Source organism: Protomyctophum parallelum (genome assembly GCF_964188405.1).
Source record: "Protomyctophum parallelum genome assembly, chromosome: 2".
Lineage (NCBI taxonomy): Eukaryota > Metazoa > Chordata > Actinopteri > Myctophiformes > Myctophidae > Protomyctophum > Protomyctophum parallelum.
Genome location: NC_139699.1, coordinates 4,276,363 through 4,300,134, shown reverse-complemented (window position 1 = coordinate 4,300,134; position 23,772 = coordinate 4,276,363). Strand labels below are relative to the sequence as shown.

The 23,772-nt window shown below is 44.5% G+C and overlaps 1 protein-coding gene across 1 annotated transcript in view; it reads left to right on the top strand.

The window, feature by feature from the left end:
* Positions 1–19,285: 19,285 nt before the first annotated feature.
* Positions 19,286–23,772, top strand: part of LOC310854025 (plakophilin-3-like) — a 75,256-nt gene continuing 70,769 nt past the window's right edge. The window contains exon 1 of the mRNA XM_083758501.1: positions 19,286–19,920. Within this exon, the coding sequence (XP_083614627.1) occupies positions 19,668–19,920 (253 nt within the window). The 5' untranslated portion in view covers positions 19,286–19,667. The remainder of the gene's footprint in view (positions 19,921–23,772) is intronic.

Sequence of the window (23,772 nt, the reverse complement as noted above, 5' to 3'; positions counted from 1 at the left end):
TGGTCACCGTCTGATGAGGTAGAAGACCCTCTGTTATGGACACTGTGATGAGGTAGAAGACCCTCTGTTATGGTCACCGTCTGATGAGGTAGAAGACCCTCTGTTATGGTCACTGTCTGATGAGGTAGAAGACCCTCTGTTATGGTCACCGTCTGATGAGGTAGAAGACCCTCTGTTATGGACACCGTCTGATGAGGTAGAAGACCCTCTGTTATGGTCACTGTCTGATGAGGTAGAAGACCCTCTGTTATGGACACCGTCTGATGAGGTAGAAGACCCTCTGTTATGGTCACCGTCTGATGAGGTAGAAGACCCTCTGTTATGGTCACCGTCTGAGGTAGAAGACCCTCTGTTATGGTCACCGTCTGATGAGGTAGAAGACCCTCTGTTATGGACACTGTGATGAGGTAGAAGACCCTCTGTTATGGTCACTGTGATGAGGTAGAAGACCCTCTGTTATGGTCACCGTCTGATGAGGTAGAAGACCCTCTGTTATGGTCACTGTCTGATGAGGTAGAAGACCCTCTGTTATGGTCACCGTCTGATGAGGTAGAAGACCCTCTGTTATGGTCACCGTCTGATGAGGTAGAAGACCCTCTGTTATGGTCACCGTCTGATGAGGTAGAAGACCCTCTGTTATGGTCACCGTCTGATGAGGTAGAAGACCCTCTGTTATGGTCACCGTCTGATGAGGTAGAAGACCCTCTGTTATGGTCACTGTCTGATGAGGTAGAAGACCCTCTGTTATGGTCACTGTCTGATGAGGTAGAAGACCCTCTGTTATGGTCACCGTCTGATGAGGTAGAAGACCCTCTGTTATGGTCACTGTCTGATGAGGTAGAAGACCCTCTGTTATGGTCACCGTCTGATGAGGTAGAAGACCCTCTGTTATGGTCACTGTGATGAGGTAGAAGACCCTCTGTTATGGTCACTGTCTGATGAGGTAGAAGACCCTCTGTTATGGTCACCGTCTGATGAGGTAGAAGACCCTCTGTTATGGTCACCGTCTGATGAGGTAGAAGACCCTCTGTTATGGTCACCGTCTGATGAGGTAGAAGACCCTCTGTTATGGACACCGTCTGATGAGGTAGAAGACCCTCTGTTATGGTCACCGTCTGATGAGAAAGACCACCGGAGTCTCCTGGGACTCCTCCGGTGGCCACGGCCACCGCCACCAAGATGGCGTCCATGTGACGCCCGTAGTCCAGGTGTCCCTTCACCACGGAGCTCAGGTCCACGTTGACGACACGCCGCCCGTTGCCCGTTGCGTCGACCGGCTGCAGCCCGGCCACGGACAGCCGCATGGCCGAGCCTCGGTACAGGAACCCCAGGAGGCGGTCCCCGCCGCAGTAGCCGTTCACCATCCTGCCCGCCACCACCCCGGAAAGCCTCTCCCACTCCTTTCCGGAGCCTTGGACGGGAGCGCCAAGCAGCACCGCGTCCTCCACCAGGCCTCGCTCGCCGTCGTCTGCGAGCTCCTGCAGGCAGTAGTAGACGACCCTGGCTCCCAGGCCGAAGCCCACGAGGCTGACGGGACGCCTGCCCTGGCGCCTGCCCCGCAGGACGTTGGCCAGGTGTTTGCCCGCCTCGGCCGAGCGCGCCAGGCAGACGGACCAGGGGTTGTCAATGACACCGGCCACCGCCAGCACAGACGCCGGCCACGCCAGCGCCGTCACAACGCCCGCCAGCACCGTGTACTTCAGGGCCTCCTGGGCGGCCATGCCGAACAGGCCCTCCAGCAGCGAGGTCATGGCCGAGCCCAGGTCCCGGAGGAAGCGGGACTCCCACGCCAGGCAGTAGCGCTCGCCGCAGCCATCTCCCAGGCTTCCCCACGGCGCCTGGAACGAGTCGCATTCGCCACCGAGCCAGCCGCTCACCGCCACGGTGAGGTGAAGGTGCTTCCTGGATGAACTCAGGGGGAGGAAGCGGAACTCCTCTATGGCTCCCACGCGGTTGTTCATCTTGTATCCGGTCAGTCCGGCGCCCGCTGCTCCGAACAGGGACGTCATGACGGCGATGCCGGCGGCCGAGCCCAGGGCGGCGGCCGCCCCCGCTCCCAGCACGGCGGACGCTCCCGCCGCCACCAGGGGCGCCGCCAGTCCGCCCGTCACTCCAATCGCGGCCCCTCCCCCCACAGTGGCCAAGCCGACCAGGAGGTACCGCCGGAACCTTCGCCCTCTCTCCATTTTCAGCCTCCGAGACGACTCCTCTTGGCTATCCTCCTCGACCGCCTCCCGGCCGAGCTTCTCTCCCAGGGTGTCCTCCAACTCCTCCAGCCGCTGGGGAGACACTCGCAGCAGACAGCAGACGTGACGGATCAGAACCCTGGCTCTGGCGTCGTACTGACCGTCCCGGACGGAGTAAGACACCAGGTCCTGTACGATCGGCGTCGCCCCAGCACCCAGCAGCAGTGGGTCGGCCTGGAGGATGGAGTGGAAGGTGTCGGAACCCTCGGAGCCCAGGCCCGACAGGAAGGCCGTCATGACGGGCATGATGGACCCGTCCAGGCCCAGCCAGCTCACCGCCAGGCCCTCCACATACCGTTCCACAAATGCTCTGTTTTCAGGCCCGCCAAACAGCCGGCCCAAGGAAACGGCGCACAGCGCAGCGTAGGCGAAGCGCCCTGGTTCCGACAGCTGTCTCCCAATCATCTGGCTGCCGGGCTGCAACGCTGACGACCCTCCTCCGTCTTCTGGAGTCAAGCTTCTTCCTGTGTGTGTCTCTTTTTCATCCATTGTTGTCGTGGTTTGTTGACTATTCTTCTGCACAGTGTGAACGTTATTTGCAACTCCGTCATGGCGTGAAGTCTTCTGCTGCTGCCGCGGGACGGAGCTGTGCTCCAGGCTGTAGATTTAATGTAGGACGGTGCCGCTTGCCAAAAGGAACCGATCTCCTTGTTTGAACCTCATGGCCACATCACGGTGACGTCACGCATGTTGTCACACAATACTGTAAAGTCTGTATCTTTACTGCTGTGTTGTCATAATGTCTCCCCCAGGGACCAAATGTACAAAAATACATGATATCATCCCTGTCGGGCAGAAACCTTCTGCCCGACAGGGATGATATAATGTATAAAAATTTAACTTTTTCTTTTACTTTTTTGGGGGGGGGGTAGCAAATCTCACACCTACGTACGCCACACCGTCGATGATCCGTCCTATTCCTATACGTCCATATATGGTCGTATCAGAGGCACCCATAGGATGTGCACAAATCGGTGTTGGTCATCATGATCATCAACATCAGTAGCATTCTTTGTTTCCTTCCTTGTCCCTTTAATACTTGTAGGGCAGCTAGGGCTGCTATGTTTTATTAAGTCTACATTTTAATGCAGCACTGCATTGATAAAATGTACCAGAGATGCAATGTGAGCTTGTAGATCGGCTATTTTCAAATGGCCAACATGTATATAGGAATAAAGTGTATGTTTTGTAACAATAATCAAAATCTACTAACTAGTAACTGTAATGGAATACAAGTAAAAGTATTGACAATTAGAAATACTCCAGTAAAGTACCTCAAACATGTATTTAAGTACAGTAGGCCTACTTAAGTACTGTGGCGATCCGCCAAAATAAGAATAAACCAAAATAATATGTTCAGTGAATGACAGCACTCACACGCAGATCCACGCTACTTTTGTCAGTGACGTTGCCTGTGCATGGCACCGGTTGGCTGCTCGCTGAATGCCCAACTGAACTGAACTTTCTTTATTTCTAATAAAAACCTTAAACTGAATTTCTTTGTGTCGTTTGCATTTCTTATTTACTGGAGGTGAAATGAGTGAGTTTATTGAAATGTACTGATTTATTATATATATATTATTCTTATATATATATATATATATATAATATACTCTGAGTTAACAGGTAGGTTGCTGTATTTTATACAGTGACCTTTGTAGGGTTTCTCCCTGTGACCAAAGCTTTATTTGGGAAACCGCTACAGTACATGTACTGATATCATATGTTTTTTTGTTAGGATTTAGAAGACATTTTGTAGAATTGGCCTCAGGTCTTAATTGGTATAGTACAGCCCCCCTTTTCCCCCATATCGATAAATCCCCCCCACGGACACTTGTATTACTAGTATTATGATCATATGGTGCATGTGACAAAAAAGTCATATGGCGTAACAGGCATACTGTCACACCATGTTGTGTAAACCTTATGCTATTTTAAGTTCAATAATGCAAACAAATGCAGTTCCCAAAAAACACATACAATTCACATCACCTTTTCCCCTTCCCTCTGTATCATTTGTCTTTTTCTCTTCTTACAGAAAAACTATTCACATTCTCAAATCACATAATCAGAACATCACAATCTTTTATTTTTATTTTTTTTCTCTCCAGACATTTACCCTTCCCCCCAGTCTGGGGGTGTTATCAGAATGTCTGTCATTCCTATAGTATCTCTGTCACTCTGAGCTGGTTGGCATGCGTGTGTCTCTGTGTTAGCTTGTTCCACGGTTGTCCCAGGTACCACATGTGTTGTCTTCTGTGGAGCAGGTTGCTGAAGAGTGCGCAGATGGGCGCGGTTTCTCCTGAACTGTCCGTCTCCACGATGTATGACCTGGGCGTTGTCGCCTGCTGTACGACAGTCCCTCCTCTCTTCTCCTTGGGGAGCCACACTGCAGCGTAGGTAAGGGACGGGCTCTAGTGATGCAGGTTGTAGCGACGACGTTGATCCTCCTTTGCCTGCATCTCTGACTTTCTGAACTCTCTGATGTTTGGCCAGCGGGGAAGCAGGGTCTTTGGGTGCTGTGGTATGTTGGAGCGAATCTGTCTCCCCACGAGGAGTTGTGCAGGGGAATAAGCGCTCTCCAGGGGTGTTGCACGGTACGCCATCAGCGCCTTTGCCTTGTCACCTTTAACTTCTGTCTCTCTCTCTCCAACTCCACTTGCGTGCCAGTGTGATACCATGGACTCCTTTTCCTGATCTGCATGACTTTGCGAAATGTCCTTTTTTATGCCACACTCTACACTCAGCATCACGAGCAGGGCATTCCATCAACATATGCTTTCTCATAATTATTTCCACGTCTGCCACATCCTGAAGACTGTGTGTCAGACTTGTATGGTGCTTTCTGCCACTTGTGTTTTTGTATGGCCTCCACCTGTGCAGCTGCCCGCTGCTCAGTGCCTCCCATTCTGACCGGGCACCCATTTTGGTGTTGGCATCATGTTATGCTTTAGCTATTTAAAAATAGCAGATCTACAAGCTCATATCGCGCCACCGAGTGGCGCGATACGAGCTTGTAGGTCTGCTATTTTTGAAGAATCGAAGAACGACTGACATTTTTAGAATCTGATCTCAGGTCAGAATGGGTTCATCAGACCAGTGTGTGTCCAGTGGAAACCTCGTAATGAATCTGATCTCAGGTCAGAATGGGTTAAGGTGGGCTGTTGTTTCTTTATTGCTGCACTCTGCCTCACCCTGGTCATTGCCTTTTCCAGAGTTAAATCTGCATCCATTTGCAGGCTTTCTGATAGCTTGGCATCTCTTATGCCTACTATAGTAGGCATAAGAGATGCCAAGCTATCAGAAAGCCTGATTGTATACAATCAGGCTTTCTGATAGCTTGGCATCTCTTATGCCTACTACAATCAGGCTTTCTGATAGCTTGGCATCTCTTATGCCTACTACAATCAGGCTTTCTCATAGCTTGGCATCTCTTATGCCTACTACAATCAGGCTTTCTGATAGCTTGGCATCTCTTATGCCTACTACAATCAGGCTTTCTGATAGCTTGGCATCTCTTATGCCTACTACAATCAGGCTTTCTGATAGCTTGGCATCTCTTATGCCTACTACAATCAGGCTTTCTGATAGCTTGGCATCTCTTATGCCTACTACAATCAGGCTTTCTGATAGCTTGGCATCTCTTATGCCTACTACAATCAGGCTTTCTGATAGCTTGGCATCTCATATGCCTACTACAATCAGGCTTTCTGATAGCTTGGCATCTCTTATGCCTACTACAATCAGGCTTTCTGATAGCTTGGCATCTCTTATGCCTACTACAATCAGGCTTTCTGATAGCTTGGCATCTCTTATGCCTACTACAATCAGGCTTTCTGATAGCTTGGCATCTCCTATGCCTATACTACAATTCTGTCCCTAATCAATTCGTCTCTCAGGCCTCCAAACTGACAATGTTCAGCGAATGTGTGTGCAGCAGTGAGAAAGGACTCGACACTCTCGCCAGGTTCTTGGTCCCGTCTGTTGAAACGTGCCCTCTCATATATGACGTTCCTCTTACCGACACAATGTGCCGTGAAAGCGTCCGTGACGTCCTTGTATTGTTGTTTCTGTGCGTCCGTGAGCGGCAACACACTTAACATGTCTTCGGCGTCGTCCCCCGCTGCACACATGAAGGCATTCACTTGGAATTCTTCCGATTGTCTATCCAATCCAGACGCTATTCTATAGCGGTCAAATCGCTTCATCCATCTCGGCCAGTCATTAATGTTGCCTAGCGGGGCTAAGCCTAACGGTGCTGCGTCGTCTCCCATCCTGTTGTCTTTTTCTTTCTTTTTTCCCCCCGTTCGTTCTTCTTAATCAATTCCGAGCTTCTGACACCATGTTGGTGTAAACCTTATGCTATTATAAATTCACATATAATAATAAGAGACTGTTCTGTTCTTTAGCTACATAGAAATGTCTATTTGTATGTCTCTAAATGTTTTGATGAATTGAACAATGTGGACCCTGTTGTAAACAACAAGTGTAATGCTTAATTGGGTCGTCCACTCACAGTTAACAGTCTTTGTATTGAGTTTGTGCTTGAAATGTACTGTAAATTCTGCAAACTGTTAATAAATATTTCAATCAATCAATCAATCAAAAGAGCGTGAGTTCACTGTTTACTTCAGGTTGGGCGGAAGGAAGCAGAGTAATGTGTTACATTACATTCCGGTCCATCTAGCAACACTAAACATGTCACTCAATCCCTTACAGGACACACCATATTATGTTTTCTGCACTTAACATAACCTTGAGGCTACTAGCTACACAGTAGGGCCTATATACTGTACGTATACCCATACCCTATGTCCCCATATGGTGAGTAATCATTGGAAAATACGTTATTTTGGTGGTGAACTATCCCTTTCATATGCAGTCAGAAAGAAGGGAGGGCACAGACAGACCAGGCTCTAATAATAACAATAGTGTGTTCACTTTGTACATTCAGCCTGCAGGTAAAGGCTTTGATTACAGTCCAACATGGTCTCTGCTGTCTTCTTCCAGGATGTCTCCATCAAATCACCCAAAACATGCCATTTTCAGGTATAGTGACTCTGCATGTCTGTGATTGCAACAATATTATATTATGTTGGTTGCACTAAACTGTAAAAGAGGGCTAAAAGCATTTGAATTGGCTATATAGCCTGACAGGAAGCTTATCCCATAGCCAGGAGGGACAATTAGCTCTGCAATTATAAATACATTTCAAGAATGACATAGTTGTCGTTGACCAATTTAAAAAATAAAAGATTTGAGGTCCTACTGAAATATGATGCTATGCATGCATGCATGCATGCATGCATGCATGCACGCACGCACGCATGCATGCATGCACGCACGCACGCACGCACGCACGCACGCACGCACGCACGCACGCACGCACGCATGCATGCATGCATGTACGCACACACACACACACACACACACACACACACACACACACACACACACACACACACACACACACACACACACACACACACACACACACACACACACACACACACCAACAACACACAGAAAAAGACAAGTACACGTCTGGTGTAGCTGCTTTGATCCAGAAAAGGATGAGATTGAGAACCCCTGGTCTAGAGCAATGGTTTTAAACCTGTGGTCGTTTCACTTCACATGACCTTTAACCCATTCTGACCTGAGATCAGATTCATACGAGGTTTCCACTGGACACACACTGGTCTGATGAACCCATTCTGACCTGAGATCAGATTCTAAAAATGTCAGTCGTTCTTCGATTTTTCAAAAATAGCAGACCTACAAGCTCGTATCGCGCCACTCGGTGGCGCGATATGAGCTTGTAGATCTGCTATTTTTAAATAGCTAAAGCATAACATGATGCCGACACCAAAATGGGTGCCCGTTCAGAATGGGTTAAGACCTTTAAAAAGAAAATTTGTAAATACCATTACTGCATCAAAAGTAACAAACTATAGGCTACTATAAAAACTGGTCGAACATTGGAAAGAGCTAGGCAAACATTTTGGAAATAGACTCACAATGCCTCGCAAATATCAAATATGATTCTTTTGGAGGGTCACAGCCTGAAAATGTCGAGTACCGCTGCTCTAGAGCACCTTGTGTGGTTTAGCAACTGGACTCTCACACATTACCATTTATTATTCAGTGTGTGACCTGACACCCACACTAAACTAAACTAATATGGAAACAACACTCTCAAAGTAGAAACAAAAGGAAAACAACTTACTCAGTCCAATATAACAACAGTTTACCGGCTGTACAGCTCAACGTGACTCCATGTGTAAAACAACTCCCAGTTCTCCGAAAGTACTTTGTAAGGATTTGAAAATGAAGGGCTCATCAATATGACCGTATAGTCCGTAGACGTCTGTGGACACAGACTTTCACAATCTATTTTTATTACAACTCATTATAATGTTCTTATTTTGTTCTTACCGAATTATAGTGACGTCTATATTGGGGCCAGATCAAGTCAAACCAAGACTAGTCAGATCTGGCCCAGAATATCACCTGATCTCAATCAACATAAATTCTGCCCACTAAGACGGACGTCCTGGATGAATCAGAGGGAGTCTGATCGAGGCCTGATCAACTCATATCATAACTAGTCAGATCTGGCCCAGAATAGGCTATATTATTTCAACTGGTGAAGACGTCCTGGAAATGATGTAAAGATTATCCCCATATGGACTGTGATCTGGCCCTAGTCCATCATAGCGTCATTTGGCTTGCTGGGTATTAAAGACCCAATTACTGAATGTCAAGTCTCCAGGTTTTCTTCAGAATGTGTATGACACTGATTTATTCTGAAACTATGGCACAATTCTGAGTCAACTATAGTGGTTCTCAAATGTTTTATTTATGTAATGGCCGTGGCCGTCATTCAGGGTTAGCTCTTCTGGTAATAGTATTGTCCGGTGTAATGTCCATGGCAAAAATGTCCACCACAAGTCAGCATGGCGATGATCACTGGAACGGACCCTGGTGTCAAGCAAGCCTTCTTCAGGTTTGCTCAAAAGTGAAACGACAGGAAAACAAAACTCTCTGTTGTGTTCACACTGGACAATGTACAGTGTACAATCTAGGCTACCATTCATCTTTGTCAATGGAAGGCAGCAGACATGAAAGATTCAGACATTTGTAACTGCTACAAAAGCTACAACTTGAACTTACAGATGCAAAGTGTCAGTTCTGTGAGTGTTAGTCCTGTACTGCGTAGTTTTGTTGTAACTTTGTATCTCCTGTAGCTGCCAGTGTGAACACATGTCATATATCATTTTGTAATCTATTAATCACAGAAGTATGACATGGATTACACTTGGAAACTTTTGTCAAAGTCTATTCACTAACGAGCTAATTAGGGTTCACGTTGTTGACTCCAGACATTAACTAAATTAATGTCAGAAGATGGGAGCGATTCCATTGGCTCCTCTGACTGCTCCTCAAACGCTAATATGTAAATATAGTAAAATCCAGTGGTGGACAAAGTACTTAAGTAAAAGTATCAATAAGGCAATACGGAAATACTCAGCTGTTACAAGTAGAAGTCCAGAATTAGGTACAAAAGTAGGCCTACTTAAAGTACCAACATTTTATGTACTCATTATGCAGAATGTCCCATTTCAAGTTTATAAATGTATAATTGTGAGCTGCAGATCGGCTATTTTCAAATGACCGAAATGTATAGACTGTATGTTTCGTATCCCATTCTGACCGGGCACCCATTTTGGTGTCAGCATCATGTTATGCTTTAGCTATTTAAAAATAGCAGATCTACAAGCTCATATCGCGCCACCGAGTGGCGCGATACGAGCTTGTAGGTCTGCTATTTTTGAAAAATCGAAGAGCGACTGACATTTTCAGAATCTGATCTCAGGTCAGAATGGGTTCATCAGACCAGTGTGTGTCCGGCGGAAACCTCGTATGAATCTGATCTCAGGTCAGAATGGGATAATAACGCGCTGCGGCACGCTGTGAGCTTTAGATCTGCTATTTCCAGCATGCAAGCAAGTGTCAAAAACAGACCGCACATTTAGTCGACTAAAATCGTATGATATATAGTCCTAGACTAAAAAACTAAAACATTTCAGATGACTAGAATATGACTAAAACGAAACTAAATTTAAACTCAAACTAAACAGACTACAACTGAAACTAATTCAAAGTTGAAGCTGTGAAACTCAACAGTTTCCGTTGACCTCCTGGCCTGTCTTGTCTGCAGAAGCGTAAACAATCAGATCCATATGAGGAATGTCTTTGATGATGTACACACCCTGACACACACACCCTGACATGCACACAAGCACGAACGCACGCGCGAGCGCACGCACTGTGTGTGTGTGTGTGTGTGTGTTGGCTGTTTTTCAGCAGGGATGTGTGTGCCTGCCTGGTACCCCCCCACCCCCCCCCTGACAGCCTGTTCTCTGTCTGTCTGTCTGTCTGTCTGTCTGTCTGTCTGTCTGTCTGTCTGTCTGTCTGTCTGTCTGTCTGTCTGTCTGTCTGTCTGTCTGTCTGTCTGTCTGTCTGTGTAGATCAGAATGATGTCAACTAAAACTTCATGTTTGGCGAGTGTGCATGTTGAAAACCTTCCATCACACAAATAAACACACACACACACACACACACCCAACAGAACAGGAACAGATGGGAACCACATGCACGTGGACAAAGCACATGCACAGCACCCTTTATATGTGCATGCATGCGTGCACATATAAGTGCACTTTTTTAAGACGTATTGTGAGCTTGTAGATCGGCTATTTTCAAAATACCTTTATACATTTTATTTTTAATTTTTTTTGCAAACTTGCGAAACGGGACATTCTGCAAAACAAGTACATTTATTTTTGATACTTCATGTGCACCAATTCTTTTGTACTTTTACTCAAGTACATTTTGAATAGCGGACTTGTACTTGTAACACAGTATTTCTACATTGCAGTATTGATACTTTTACTTAAGTAAAACATGCGTGTACTTTTTCCCACCACTGGTAGTTTGATAATACACGTTAATATTTGGGAGGGTTCATGACTATTAGCAATGACACAACGCTCACTGACATCTTGTGATGCAGCATCTGAAACTCAACGCAAGTTCAAGAAAATGCACGACTCATCACTTTTGTGTGTGTGTGTGTGTGTGTGTGTGTGTGTGTGTGTGTGTGTGTGTGTGTGTGTGTGTGTGTGTGTGTGTGTGTGTGTGCGTCCCCCACCTGGGGTGTGGTGTGGTTCTTATTACCGTTCCCAAGACAATATTGCAATAATACAATACACTGCATGTATCTGTCGGACAGAAAACTCTTATCTCCATTTTATTTCCTTGCTATCCCAGTTAAGCCATATATGGAGAATAACTCTGACCTCAAACCCTTAGATCTCCATATATGGATATACCGGTATGTCAGAACCTGACATTCCATATTATGTTATATATATATATATATATATATATATATATATATATTTATATATATGTATAAATCTCATGCACTATTGACCCATTCTGACCGGGCACCCATTTTGGTATTAGCATCATGTTATGCTTTATCTATTGAAAAATAGCAGATCTACAAGCTCATATCGCGCCACCGAGTGGCGCGATACGAGCTTGTAGGTCTGCTATTTTTTTTTAAATCGAAGAACGACTGACATTTTTAGAATCTGATCTCAGGTCAGAATGGGTTCATCAGACCAGTGTGTGTCCGGCGGAAACCTCGTATGAATCTGATCTCAGGTCAGAATGGGTTAAGGCAGCCGGCAGTTCCACGCGCCGCACAAGGTGCCCTTTTCTCACTTCAGGGCCTGCCCCTCAAAATGTGGGTCTACTGCCTCTAAGTGGACCGGCCAATATGCTCAACATGTGGATTATACCAGTGAAAGTGACCTTTTTATGGATGATACTCTTCTCTCTTGTACATCACGCTGATTTATCTTTGCACCATCATCTTTGCAAAGGTGCCGACTCCTGCCGAGGCACGCCGTCTGACCCTGAAGGTGACTTGAGCCACGGCCGGTGCCGAGCGACCTTAGGCGGCGAAACGAGTCGCCGTGAACAGCAAGAGGGCGGGGGGGGGGGGGGGGGGGCGGTGAACTCGGAGAAAACAAGCATTCCTTTTTCAATCTGACTGGTTTTCCAATCAAACTGTGACATCCTCTTATGTACATGAGGTTAGACATTATAACTTCTCCTTGCTCCCCCTCCGCCTTTCTCTCTCTTCCAAGTCATATTTCAAACTCAGTTTTACAAAGATGATTGTGACTGATTGTGATGTTACAGTAACAGTTTGTTGACATGACATGTGAAGCAGTGGTATCACATGACAACAGGAGACGCCCTGAGACATAGTGATGTCATGGCTTCCTGCCGCCTGCCTGAGTGATGACCTCACTGTGTTCCAGAGCTGTGATTGCAGGACACTGACCTGCAGGGAGCATGACATCACTGCGGAATGTGTTCAGATCACGCGCGCACACACACGTTTTTCAGGTCAACTTGGACCCCTTAGCTGAGAGAGAGAGAAGGAACAGTGTCCCCCCCATTACATGTTGCTACTTTTGCCATAGATTCATATTACATTTATGTTAATATGTTAACTTAATTTAACCACTTCAACCCTCAATACCTATACTGTAGTAAACTTGACCGTTGGATCTTTACTTGGTTTGTTCTCTTTTCACTCAAACATCTTTGCCTAAAATAGCTGATCTGTTGTGAGCTTATAAAGGTCTGCTATCTTCAATGAAAGTGGCCCGCTGTAGTAACTCTGGGGACCCCCTAGGGGTCCTGGACCCCCTGTTGAAGACCCCTGCATTATATATCTCCATATTAATGGTCGAAAACCTCCTATATATCCACTTGAGCTGTATAGTAAAGTGATGATAATATAGTGATGACACATGCAAGTATACTGACAATGTATAAAATCACCACGCAGTGATTGACGCAGTATTTTCATTTCCTGAAAAGTTCATATTTTGGACATGGCTGCTTTCTGCAGAGACAGCCGAGATATTTTGTTGATCGCAGTCAGTTCTAATATAATTTCTATATTGAGTATATTCTAACCGTACTGCTGGAAATGCTAGTGGTAGTAAAACGTTATGAACTACTGTATGTAACTACACTCCCTCATGGCAAATACATCAGATGACGACAAATCCTGTCGTGCATGCGCACATGCACGCACATGTGTACGTGCGACAAAAACTAGGCTACATAAAGATTAAATAAAAACTGTGACTAAAACTAAGACTAAAATATTACTACTATAATATTAGATGGGGACTAATGGAGCAGAGATCCAGTAGAACTCAAATAAACTACTATAATATTAGATGGGACTAATGGAGCAGAGATCCAGTAGAACTCAAATAAACTACTATAATATTAGATAGGGACTAATGGAGCAGAGATCCAGTAGAACTCAAATAAACTACTATAATATTAGATAGGGACTAATGGAGCAGAGATCCAGTAGAACTCAAATAAACTACTATAATATTAGATGGGACTAATGGAGCAGAGATCCAGTAGAACTCAAATAAACTACTATAATATTAGATGGGGACTAATGGAGCAGAGATCCAGTAGAACTCAAATAAACTACTATAATATTAGATGGGACTAATGGAGCAGAGATCCAGTAGAACTCAAATAAACTACTATAATATTAGATGGGGACTAATGGAGCAGAGATCCAGTAGAACTCAAATAAACTACTATAATATTAGATAGGGACTAATGGAGCAGAGATCCAGTAGAACTCAAATAAACTACTATAATATTAGATGGGGACTAATGGAGCAGAGATCCAGTAGAACTCAAATAAACTACTATAATATTAGATGGGGACTAATGGAGCAGAGATCCAGTAGAACTCAAATAAACTACTATAATATTAGATAAGGACTAATGGAGCAGAGATCCAGTAGAACTCAAATAAACTACTATAATATTAGATAGGGACTAATGGAGCAGAGATCCAGTAGAACTCAAATAAACTACTATAATATTAGATGGGGACTAGCCTCGATACCAGGCTTTCATTTCGTCTGCGCGAAAGATGAAAGCCTGGAAAAAGCCGTGGGCTGAACCAGTCTAAAAGTGGGAGTCAACCCTTCTGGGTGGGCGTCGCTCTAAATGATGTGACGTAGCGCTGCACTAGGGGGGAGAGGAGGGGCCGGGGGTGACGGACAGATCGATGAGATCCAATCAGGGTGCGCGCATTTCTGAGGCGCGACCCGCCCCTCTAGACCAGAAATGTCTCTGCTTAGGTCAGGCTAGATGGGGACTAATGGAGCAGAGATCCAGTAGAACTCAAATAAACTACTATAATATTAGATGGGACTAATGGAGCAGAGATCCAGTAGAACTCAAATAAACTACTATAATATTAGATGGGACTAATGGAGCAGAGATCCAGTAGAACTCAAATAAACTACTATAATATTAGATGGGACTAATGGAGCAGAGATCCAGTAGAACTCAAATAAACTACTATAATATTAGATGGGGACTAATGGAGCAGAGATCCAGTAGAACTCAAATAAACTACTATAATATTAGATGGGACTAATGGAGCAGAGATCCAGTAGAACTCAAATAAACTACTATAATATTAGATATAGGGACTAATGGAGCAGAGATCCAGTAGAACTCAAATAAACTACTATAATATTAGATAGGACTAATGGAGCAGAGATCCAGTAGAACTCAAATAAACTACTATAATATTAGATATAGGGACTAATGGAGCAGAGATCCAGTAGAACTCAAATAAACTACTATAATATTAGATAGGACTAATGGAGCAGAGATCCAGTAGAACTCAAATAAACTACTATAATATTAGATAGGGACTAATGGAGCAGAGATCCAGTAGAACTCAAATAAACTACTATAATATTAGATGGGACTAATGGAGCAGAGATCCAGTAGAACTCAAATAAACTACTATAATATTAGATAGGACTAATGGAGCAGAGATCCAGTAGAACTCAAATAAACTACTATAATATTAGATGGGGACTAATGGAGCAGAGATCCAGTAGAACTCAAATAAACTACTATAATATTAGATGGGGACTAATGGAGCAGAGATCCAGTAGAACTCAAATAAACTACTATAATATTAGATGGGGACTAATGGAGCAGAGATCCAGTAGAACTCAAATAAACTACTATAATATTAGATGGGGACTAATGGAGCAGAGATCCAGTAGAACTCAAATAAACTACTATAATATTAGATGGGGCCTAATGGAGCAGAGATCCAGTAGAACTCAAATAAACTACTATAATATTAGATGGGACTAATGGAGCAGAGATCCAGTAGAACTCAAATAAACTACTATAATATTAGATGGGGACTAATGGAGCAGAGATCCAGTAGAACTCAAATAAACTACTATAATATTAGATGGGGACTAATGGAGCAGAGATCCAGTAGAACTCAAATAAACTACTATAATATTAGATGGGACTAATGGAGCAGAGATCCAGTAGAACTCAAATAAACTACTATAATATTAGATGGGGACTAATGGAGCAGAGATCCAGTAGAACTCAAATAAACTACTATAATATTAGATGGGGACTAGCCTCGATACCAGGCTTTCATTTCGTCTGCGCGAAAGATGAAAGCCTGGAAAAAGCCGTGGGCTGAACCAGTCTAAAAGTGGGAGTCAACCCTTCTGGGTGGGCGTCGCTCTAAATGATGTGACGTAGCGCTGCACTAGGGGGGAGAGGAGGGGCCGGGGGTGACGGACAGATCGATGAGATCCAATCAGGGTGCGCGCATTTCTGAGGCGCGACCCGCCCCTCTAGACCAGAAATGTCTCTGCTTAGGTCAGGCTAGATGGGGACTAATGGAGCAGAGATCCAGTAGAACTCAAATAAACTACTATAATATTAGATGGGACTAATGGAGCAGAGATCCAGTAGAACTCAAATAAACTACTATAATATTAGATGGGACTAATGGAGCAGAGATCCAGTAGAACTCAAATAAACTACTATAATATTAGATGGGACTAATGGAGCAGAGATCCAGTAGAACTCAAATAAACTACTATAATATTAGATGGGGACTAATGGAGCAGAGATCCAGTAGAACTCAAATAAACTACTATAATATTAGATGGGACTAATGGAGCAGAGATCCAGTAGAACTCAAATAAACTACTATAATATTAGATAGGACTAATGGAGCAGAGATCCAGTAGAACTCAAATAAACTACTATAATATTAGATAGGGACTAATGGAGCAGAGATCCAGTAGAACTCAAATAAACTACTATAATATTAGATGGGGACTAATGGAGAAGAGATCCAGTAGAACTCAAATAAACTACTATAATATTAGATGGGGACTAATGGAGCAGAGATCCAGTAGAACTCAAATAAACTACTATAATATTAGATGGGACTAATGGAGCAGAGATCCAGTAGAACTCAAATAAACTACTATAATATTAGATAGGGACTAATGGAGCAGAGATCCAGTAGAACTCAAATAAACTACTATAATATTAGATGGGACTAATGGAGCAGAGATCCAGTAGAACTCAAATAAACTACTATAATATTAGATAGGGACTAATGGAGCAGAGATCCAGTAGAACTCAAATAAACTACTATAATATTAGATGGGGACTAATGGAGCAGAGATCCAGTAGAACTCAAATAAACTACTATAATATTAGATGGGGACTAATGGAGCAGAGATCCAGTAGAACTCAAATAAACTACTATAATATTAGATGGGGACTAATGGAGCAGAGATCCAGTAGAACTCAAATAAACTACTATAATATTAGATGGGACTAATGGAGCAGAGATCCAGTAGAACTCAAATAAACTACTATAATATTAGATGGGACTAATGGAGCAGAGATCCAGTAGAACTCAAATAAACTACTATAATATTAGATAGGGACTAATGGAGCAGAGATCCAGTAGAACTCAAATAAACTACTATAATATTAGATATAGGGACTAATGGAGCAGAGATCCAGTAGAACTCAAATAAACTACTATAATATTAGATGGGGACTAATGGAGCAGAGATCCAGTAGAACTCAAATAAACTTCTTTTTGGTTGCACTGCAGTCTGGAAATAGCAGATGTAATGAACGTACAAGCTTGCGCTGCGACGGTTTTTGAGCTTGTAGAACGGCTATTTTCAGCATGCTGCAACCAAGTGTAAAATCTGCCATCATGATTCCATCAAGGCCTGCCAACATACTTTTTAGTCAACAGAATCAACTTTATTCAACTAAAATCTTATATTTAGTCAACTAAAACTAGACTAAAACTAAAACTTTTCAGATGACTAAAATATGGCTAAAACTATTACTCAAATGACTGCGACATGTGTAGGCCTACCATAATATTTCCTAACTGTATAAGGCTGGAAATGCAAGTGGATGTGAACATTTTTAACTATCTTCAGGTCAATGTAACTTCCAACCTCCATGATGTCATCTACATCAGATGACAATGACTCCTGGTGTGAAGTGCGTACACATACGCATGCGGGCGTACGTGCGTATACGTGCGTGTGTACACATTGCTGGGAGGGATCAGGGTGAGGTCGGGTCAGGGGGTCAGGCGATCAGTCAGAGGTTATTCACATGATGATGAATATTTATTCGCTTCACAAAAACGGATTCATTTAAAGGTATATTCAGTGATTTCACTTAATTCAAATATCACTTATTTTTTTGTTTTGTTGTGATAATCCTCCCTACTATAGAGTGTGCTGGCCATATAAGGAGTTCCTCCCTGTCCCCAGTTAACCCCTGGGGGTCAAAAAACCTTAGGTTTCGTTTTTGACTCTCTATCCTGATTGGACGAAAGGCTGGGTCCCACAGCCAAAAACGAAACCTAAGGTTTTTTGAGTGAAATCACTGAATATACCTTTAAATCCTGGTCGGTCCATGTGGTGTGACTAAAGTGGTGGAATAAATGGCTGAATAAATAGTGTAGCCTATAAAATAAAACGTGGTTCAATAGGTTATGTTCTGACTGATTTTCATCTAAAATGACACAATGTTTACCCAGTTTTAATGGGGTACTAATATCAACAAAGTTGTAGATGTAAGCTAATTGTCTGGAGTAAAAAAAAAGTATTGTAAAATATTTGCCTGAGATGTATAGTGGAGTAAACTTTAACTCTCCACCAGTGTGGGCTGGGAGTGACCGAGGGTCACGGGGTCAGTCCGGGGTCATGCTGAGGTCATTCATACATGTATTCACTTTACTCAACTTATTATTTTTTAAATATAATATAGGCCAGGGATTCTCAACCTGAACCAGTGGTCCATGGACCACCAGTTGTCCTCGAGGGAGTTCCAGGTGGTCCCCAGCTAAGAAATGATGGAGACTTGGTAACCAAATGGACCCTCTTTAACTCTGAAAGAGTTAAATTATTGTTAAACATCTGCATAACTTATTCACAAGAAGTCTACACAATTTGAGAATGTCAAAGAATTGTTATTTTGATCTACGTTTGCCTGTTATCTCTCCTATACTACACCAACATCAATAGGCCTACAGTATGGAATTGTGGACAAATCTTATCCAAATATAACAAAATATTCTAAGTTTTGGGTCTGAGAGGATGAATCTCATCAAATGGTGGTCCGTGGCTCAAATGCTGTCAGTTGTTGTGGTGACTCAGTGGAGAGTCTCCAGCACACACACACACACACACACACACACACACACACACACACACACACACACACACACACACACACACACACACACACACACACACACACACACACACACACACACGGCTAGCAGCAGGTGTATTCGGGGACATCACGTCTGCCAGTCAGGGTGACGTTGACAGTAGGCCCCGCCTCCTCCAGAACTTATCCAACGAACACACATGAAGTGGGAGCGACACGTACTGAGCACACAACACACACACACACACACACACACACACACACACACACACACACACACACACACACACACACACACACACACACACACACACAGAGACTACTGAGCACACAACACACACACGGACGCACACTTGAGTCTGGACTTACAATTAAACACACTAACTAAGCTATCTTTCTTTAAAGCAGTGGATTATTTCACCAGCACGTCAAACCAAACGTTATAGAGGATTTTACATAATTACCATCATGTTTTTCCTAACGGGTTTGTGAAATAACATATTTATAATATTTCCATTTGGAGCAGAGCGGAGCGGAGCAGAGAAAACATTTGAACCTACTTTTTCCACTTTCTAATCGGATTAATATCTTAAAGAACCGTCAACTCAACCCCTCTACCGGATTCCGGAGGATCTTTTCACTTTGATATCATCTTTAGGCTATATATTTTTTTTATAATTCCATTATTTGTGGGTGTATTTTTAATTCTTTCTTCCCACAATGAGCGCAGCCGTGGCCACTGGGGGGAGAGACGGCTGCTTTCTGTCCGCCCTGCAGCCCTCCAACTCGGCATGCACCGCCTACATGGTGCCGTCGGACCTCCAGATAGCGGCCCCGTCGTCAGCGGCTGCGGGCGTCCAGGACCCCTCGGCCCGCGCCAGGAGGGTCCAGGAGCAGGTCCGCATGAGACTGGCCGAGAAGAAGTCGTCCTCGATGCCCAGGCTCAACGGCTCTGTGTGCGGATCAGCAACAGGTGAGAGGAGAGAGAAGAGAACCGTATGGCGGTGTCACGATTCATTTCATCAGCCTGGGTTTCTCAAAGTGAGTGCCGTGGCACCCTAGGGTGACTCGGAAGGATACTTTTATAATGGCCTATTTATGTAGGCTATTTAGTGTGGTACTGTGGTTGCCCGAATTGTGACACTTTATTATTATTATGATTATTCTTTCACTGGAGTAGTCTTGTTGATTGTGTGTAGATCAGCATAGCTGTAGTTCTCAAACGTTTTCAAGTCAAATTGATGCATTTTGAAAGGTTTTGTGCAGGGACCCCTCAGAAGAGAGAAAAATTGGCTATTTCAAACATTTTCGATATCTTTCAAAATATGTGAGCTTGTACATCACAGTTACTTTTTGCCAGCATACAATGTGGTTAAAATGATTGTGATGAACTATTTTGGCTGGGGACCCCCTGGAACCTCCCCAAGGACCCCTGGGGGTCCCTGGACCCCACTTTGAGAACCAATGGTGTAGTAGTAGTAGATTGACCGTAGTACAGCGGCTGCTTTGGCGTCTTATGTAGAGGTTAAAATCACACCCGTGTGAAGAGAGTGGTGCAACTCCATGTGGGGGTCCCCAAGGGTCCCCGGAAGTTCCAGACCCACAGGACCACGCCCAGCGTGCCGGCCCGGTTCCGGCAAGACGCCCCACGTCCGAAACGGTTGAGAAATGACAGAGTTACCGCGTGGGGGGGTCCCCAGGGGGGTCAGTGACACATGGTGGTGAAAACCAACCAAATGCTATTTTCGTGCTCGGAACCCAGCCAGGGACCCAGGGACACTATAGCTGTCTAATAGGACAGGAGTGGTTGCACCACTCAAAAATGGCATTTAGATAATATTACATTTCTTTAGATAATATTGGACAGATGCCAGGTTCATTTGTTGACCTGTTTTAGTCGGTTAATTGTTTACCTGATCCTATAGGAGTACAGTATAGTACAGTATAGGCACTACAGACTACACTGTCTATATGTGATCCTAATCCTAGGCACTAAACTTATATGTGATCCTATGCACTACACTTATATGTGATCCTAGGCACTAAACTTATATGTGATCCTAGGCACTACACTTATGTGATCCTAGGCACTAAACTTATATGTGATCCTAGGCACTAAACTTATATGTGATCCTAGGCACTAAACTTATGTGATCCTAGGCACTAAACTTATATGTGATCCTAGGCACTAAACTTATATGTGATCCTAGGCACTAAACTTATATGTGATCCTAGGCACTAAACTTATATGTGATCCTAGGCACTAAACTTATATGTGATCCTAGGCACTAAACTTATATGTGATCCTCCAATAGGAGACTCAATAATGTGATGAGCGGGTGAAGGGCCAATAGGAGACTCAGTAATGTGATGAGCGGGTGAAGGGCCAATAGGAGACTCAGTAATGTGATGAGAGGGTGAAGGGCCAATAGGAGACTCAGTAATGTGATGAGCGGGTGAAGGGCCAATAGGAGACTCAGTAATGTGATGAGCGGGTGAAGGGCCAATAGGAGACTCAGTAATGTGATGAGTGGGTGAAGGGCCAATAGGAGACTCAGTAATGTGATGAGCGGGTGAAGGGCCAATAGGAGACTCAGTAATGTGATGAGCGGGTGAAGGGCCAATAGGAGACTCAGTAATGTGATGAGCGGGTCATGGGCCAATAGGAGACTCAGTAATGTGATGAGCGGGTGAAGGGCCAATAGGAGACTCAGTAATGTGATGAGCGGGTGAAGGGCCAATAGGAGACTCAGTAATGTGACGAGCGGGTGAAGGGCCAATAGGAGACTCAGTAATGTGATGAGCGGGTGAAGGGCCAATAGGAGACTCAGTAATGTGATGAGCGGGTGAAGGGCCAATAGGAGACTCAGTAATGTGATGAGCGGGTCATGGGCCAATAGGAGACTCAGTAATGTGATGAGTGGGTGAAGGGCCAATAGGAGACTCAGTAATGTGATGAGCGGGTGAAGGGCCAATAGGAGACTCAGTAATGTGATGAGCGGGTGAAGGGCCAATAGGAGACTCAGTAATGTGATGAGCGGGTCAAGGGCCAATAGGAGACTCAGTAATGTGATGAGCGGGTGAAGGGCCAATAGGAGGCTCAGTAATGTGATGAGCGGGTCATGGGCCAATAGGAGACTCAGTAATGTGATGAGCGGGTGAAGGGCCAATAGGAGACTCAGTAATGTGATGAGCGGGTCATGGGCCAATAGGAGACTCAGTAATGTGATGAGCGGGTCATGGGCCAATAGGAGACTCAGTAATGTGATGAGAGGGTGAAGGGCCAATAGGAGACTCAGTAATGTGATGAGCGGGTGAAGGGCCAATAGGAGACTCTGTAATGTGATGAGCGGGTCATGGGCCAATAGGAGACTCAGTAATGTGATGAGCGGGTGAAGGGCCAATAGGAGACTCAGTAATGTGATGAGCGGGTGAAGGGCCAATAGGAGACTCTGTAATGTGATGAGCGGGTCATGGGCCAATAGGAGACTCAGTAATGTGATGAGCGGGTGAAGGGCCAATAGGAGACTCAGTAATGTGATGAGAGGGTGAAGGGCCAATAGGAGACTCAGTAATGTGATGAGCGGGTGAAGGGCCAATAGGAGACTCAGTAATGTGATGAGCGGGTCATGGGCCAATAGGAGACTCAGTAATGTGATGAGAGGGTGAAGGGCCAATAGGAGACTCAGTAATGTGATGAGCGGGTGAAGGGCCAATAGGAGACTCAGTAATGTAATGAGCGGGTCATGGGCCAATAGGAGACTCAGTAATGTGATGAGCGGGTCATGGGCCAATAGGAGACTCAGTAATGTAATGAGCGGGTCATGGGGTGTTATGAGTACCTCACGATACGAAATCTGTGGCGATATTAGGCCCTCGATAATGATCATAATCACCATATTCGATATATTGCTATATTCAACATATTGAATATACATGATATCTGTAACTTAAAATGAAGAAATTAAACCATAAGAGGCAAAAATCTGGAATGATCTATTTATTCCAAAATCTTACAAGATTTTTTTTGTGTCACAAACTGGCCAATAAGGCTACATGAATCTTGCTTCCTCCAAACTGTGAAACACTGACTGCAACTTTGCAACTTGTCCACAACAATGGGTATAGCCTACTGCTACTAGACGTACTAACTGATCAATGTCACTCAATGTATCGTCCCACCCCTAGTAACCACACGGTCGTGTCAAGCAGCTTAAGTCCCATCCACTCCCATTATAAGGGGAAAACCGGAAACGCTTTGCCCGCGCTATAAGTCGAAGCCGCGCACTAGTGTGAAATGCATCAACCAGCTGGGCTGACGCCTCTTGTAGTAACCCCCTGTGAGGCCAGTGCAGCAGCAAGCCAATCAGGGCTGGCCATGTAGGCAGACAGCCTGAGACAGGGCGGGGCTGCTACTGCTGGTCATTTGCAAGTTGGTGTTTGTTTCTGCTTTGTTTATGCTTGTTGTCATTTGTTTAGCCCCACGCACTCACACACACACACACAGGAGCTGGTTAGATGACTCATTTTGGGCCGATGAGGATTTGGAAAGAACAGGAAGATTGAGATCGGATCTGGAGACAGATAAAACAGGTCATTATTTGTACCGTTTCACATTGTAGTCGGCAACTTATGGAGCCGAGTGGTTCTCAAAGTGGGGTCCGCTCCTTGAGAGGGTTTCAGGGGGTCCCCAGCTATAGGTCTGTGTAACTGAAGTGACAAAGGAACTGCCCACAACTCTGACATCCCTGTTAGTCCGACATGAATGAGCCGTCGGATTAAGTTTCTCAATTTGTCAGAAACGTCAGTACATAACGTTTGGCTT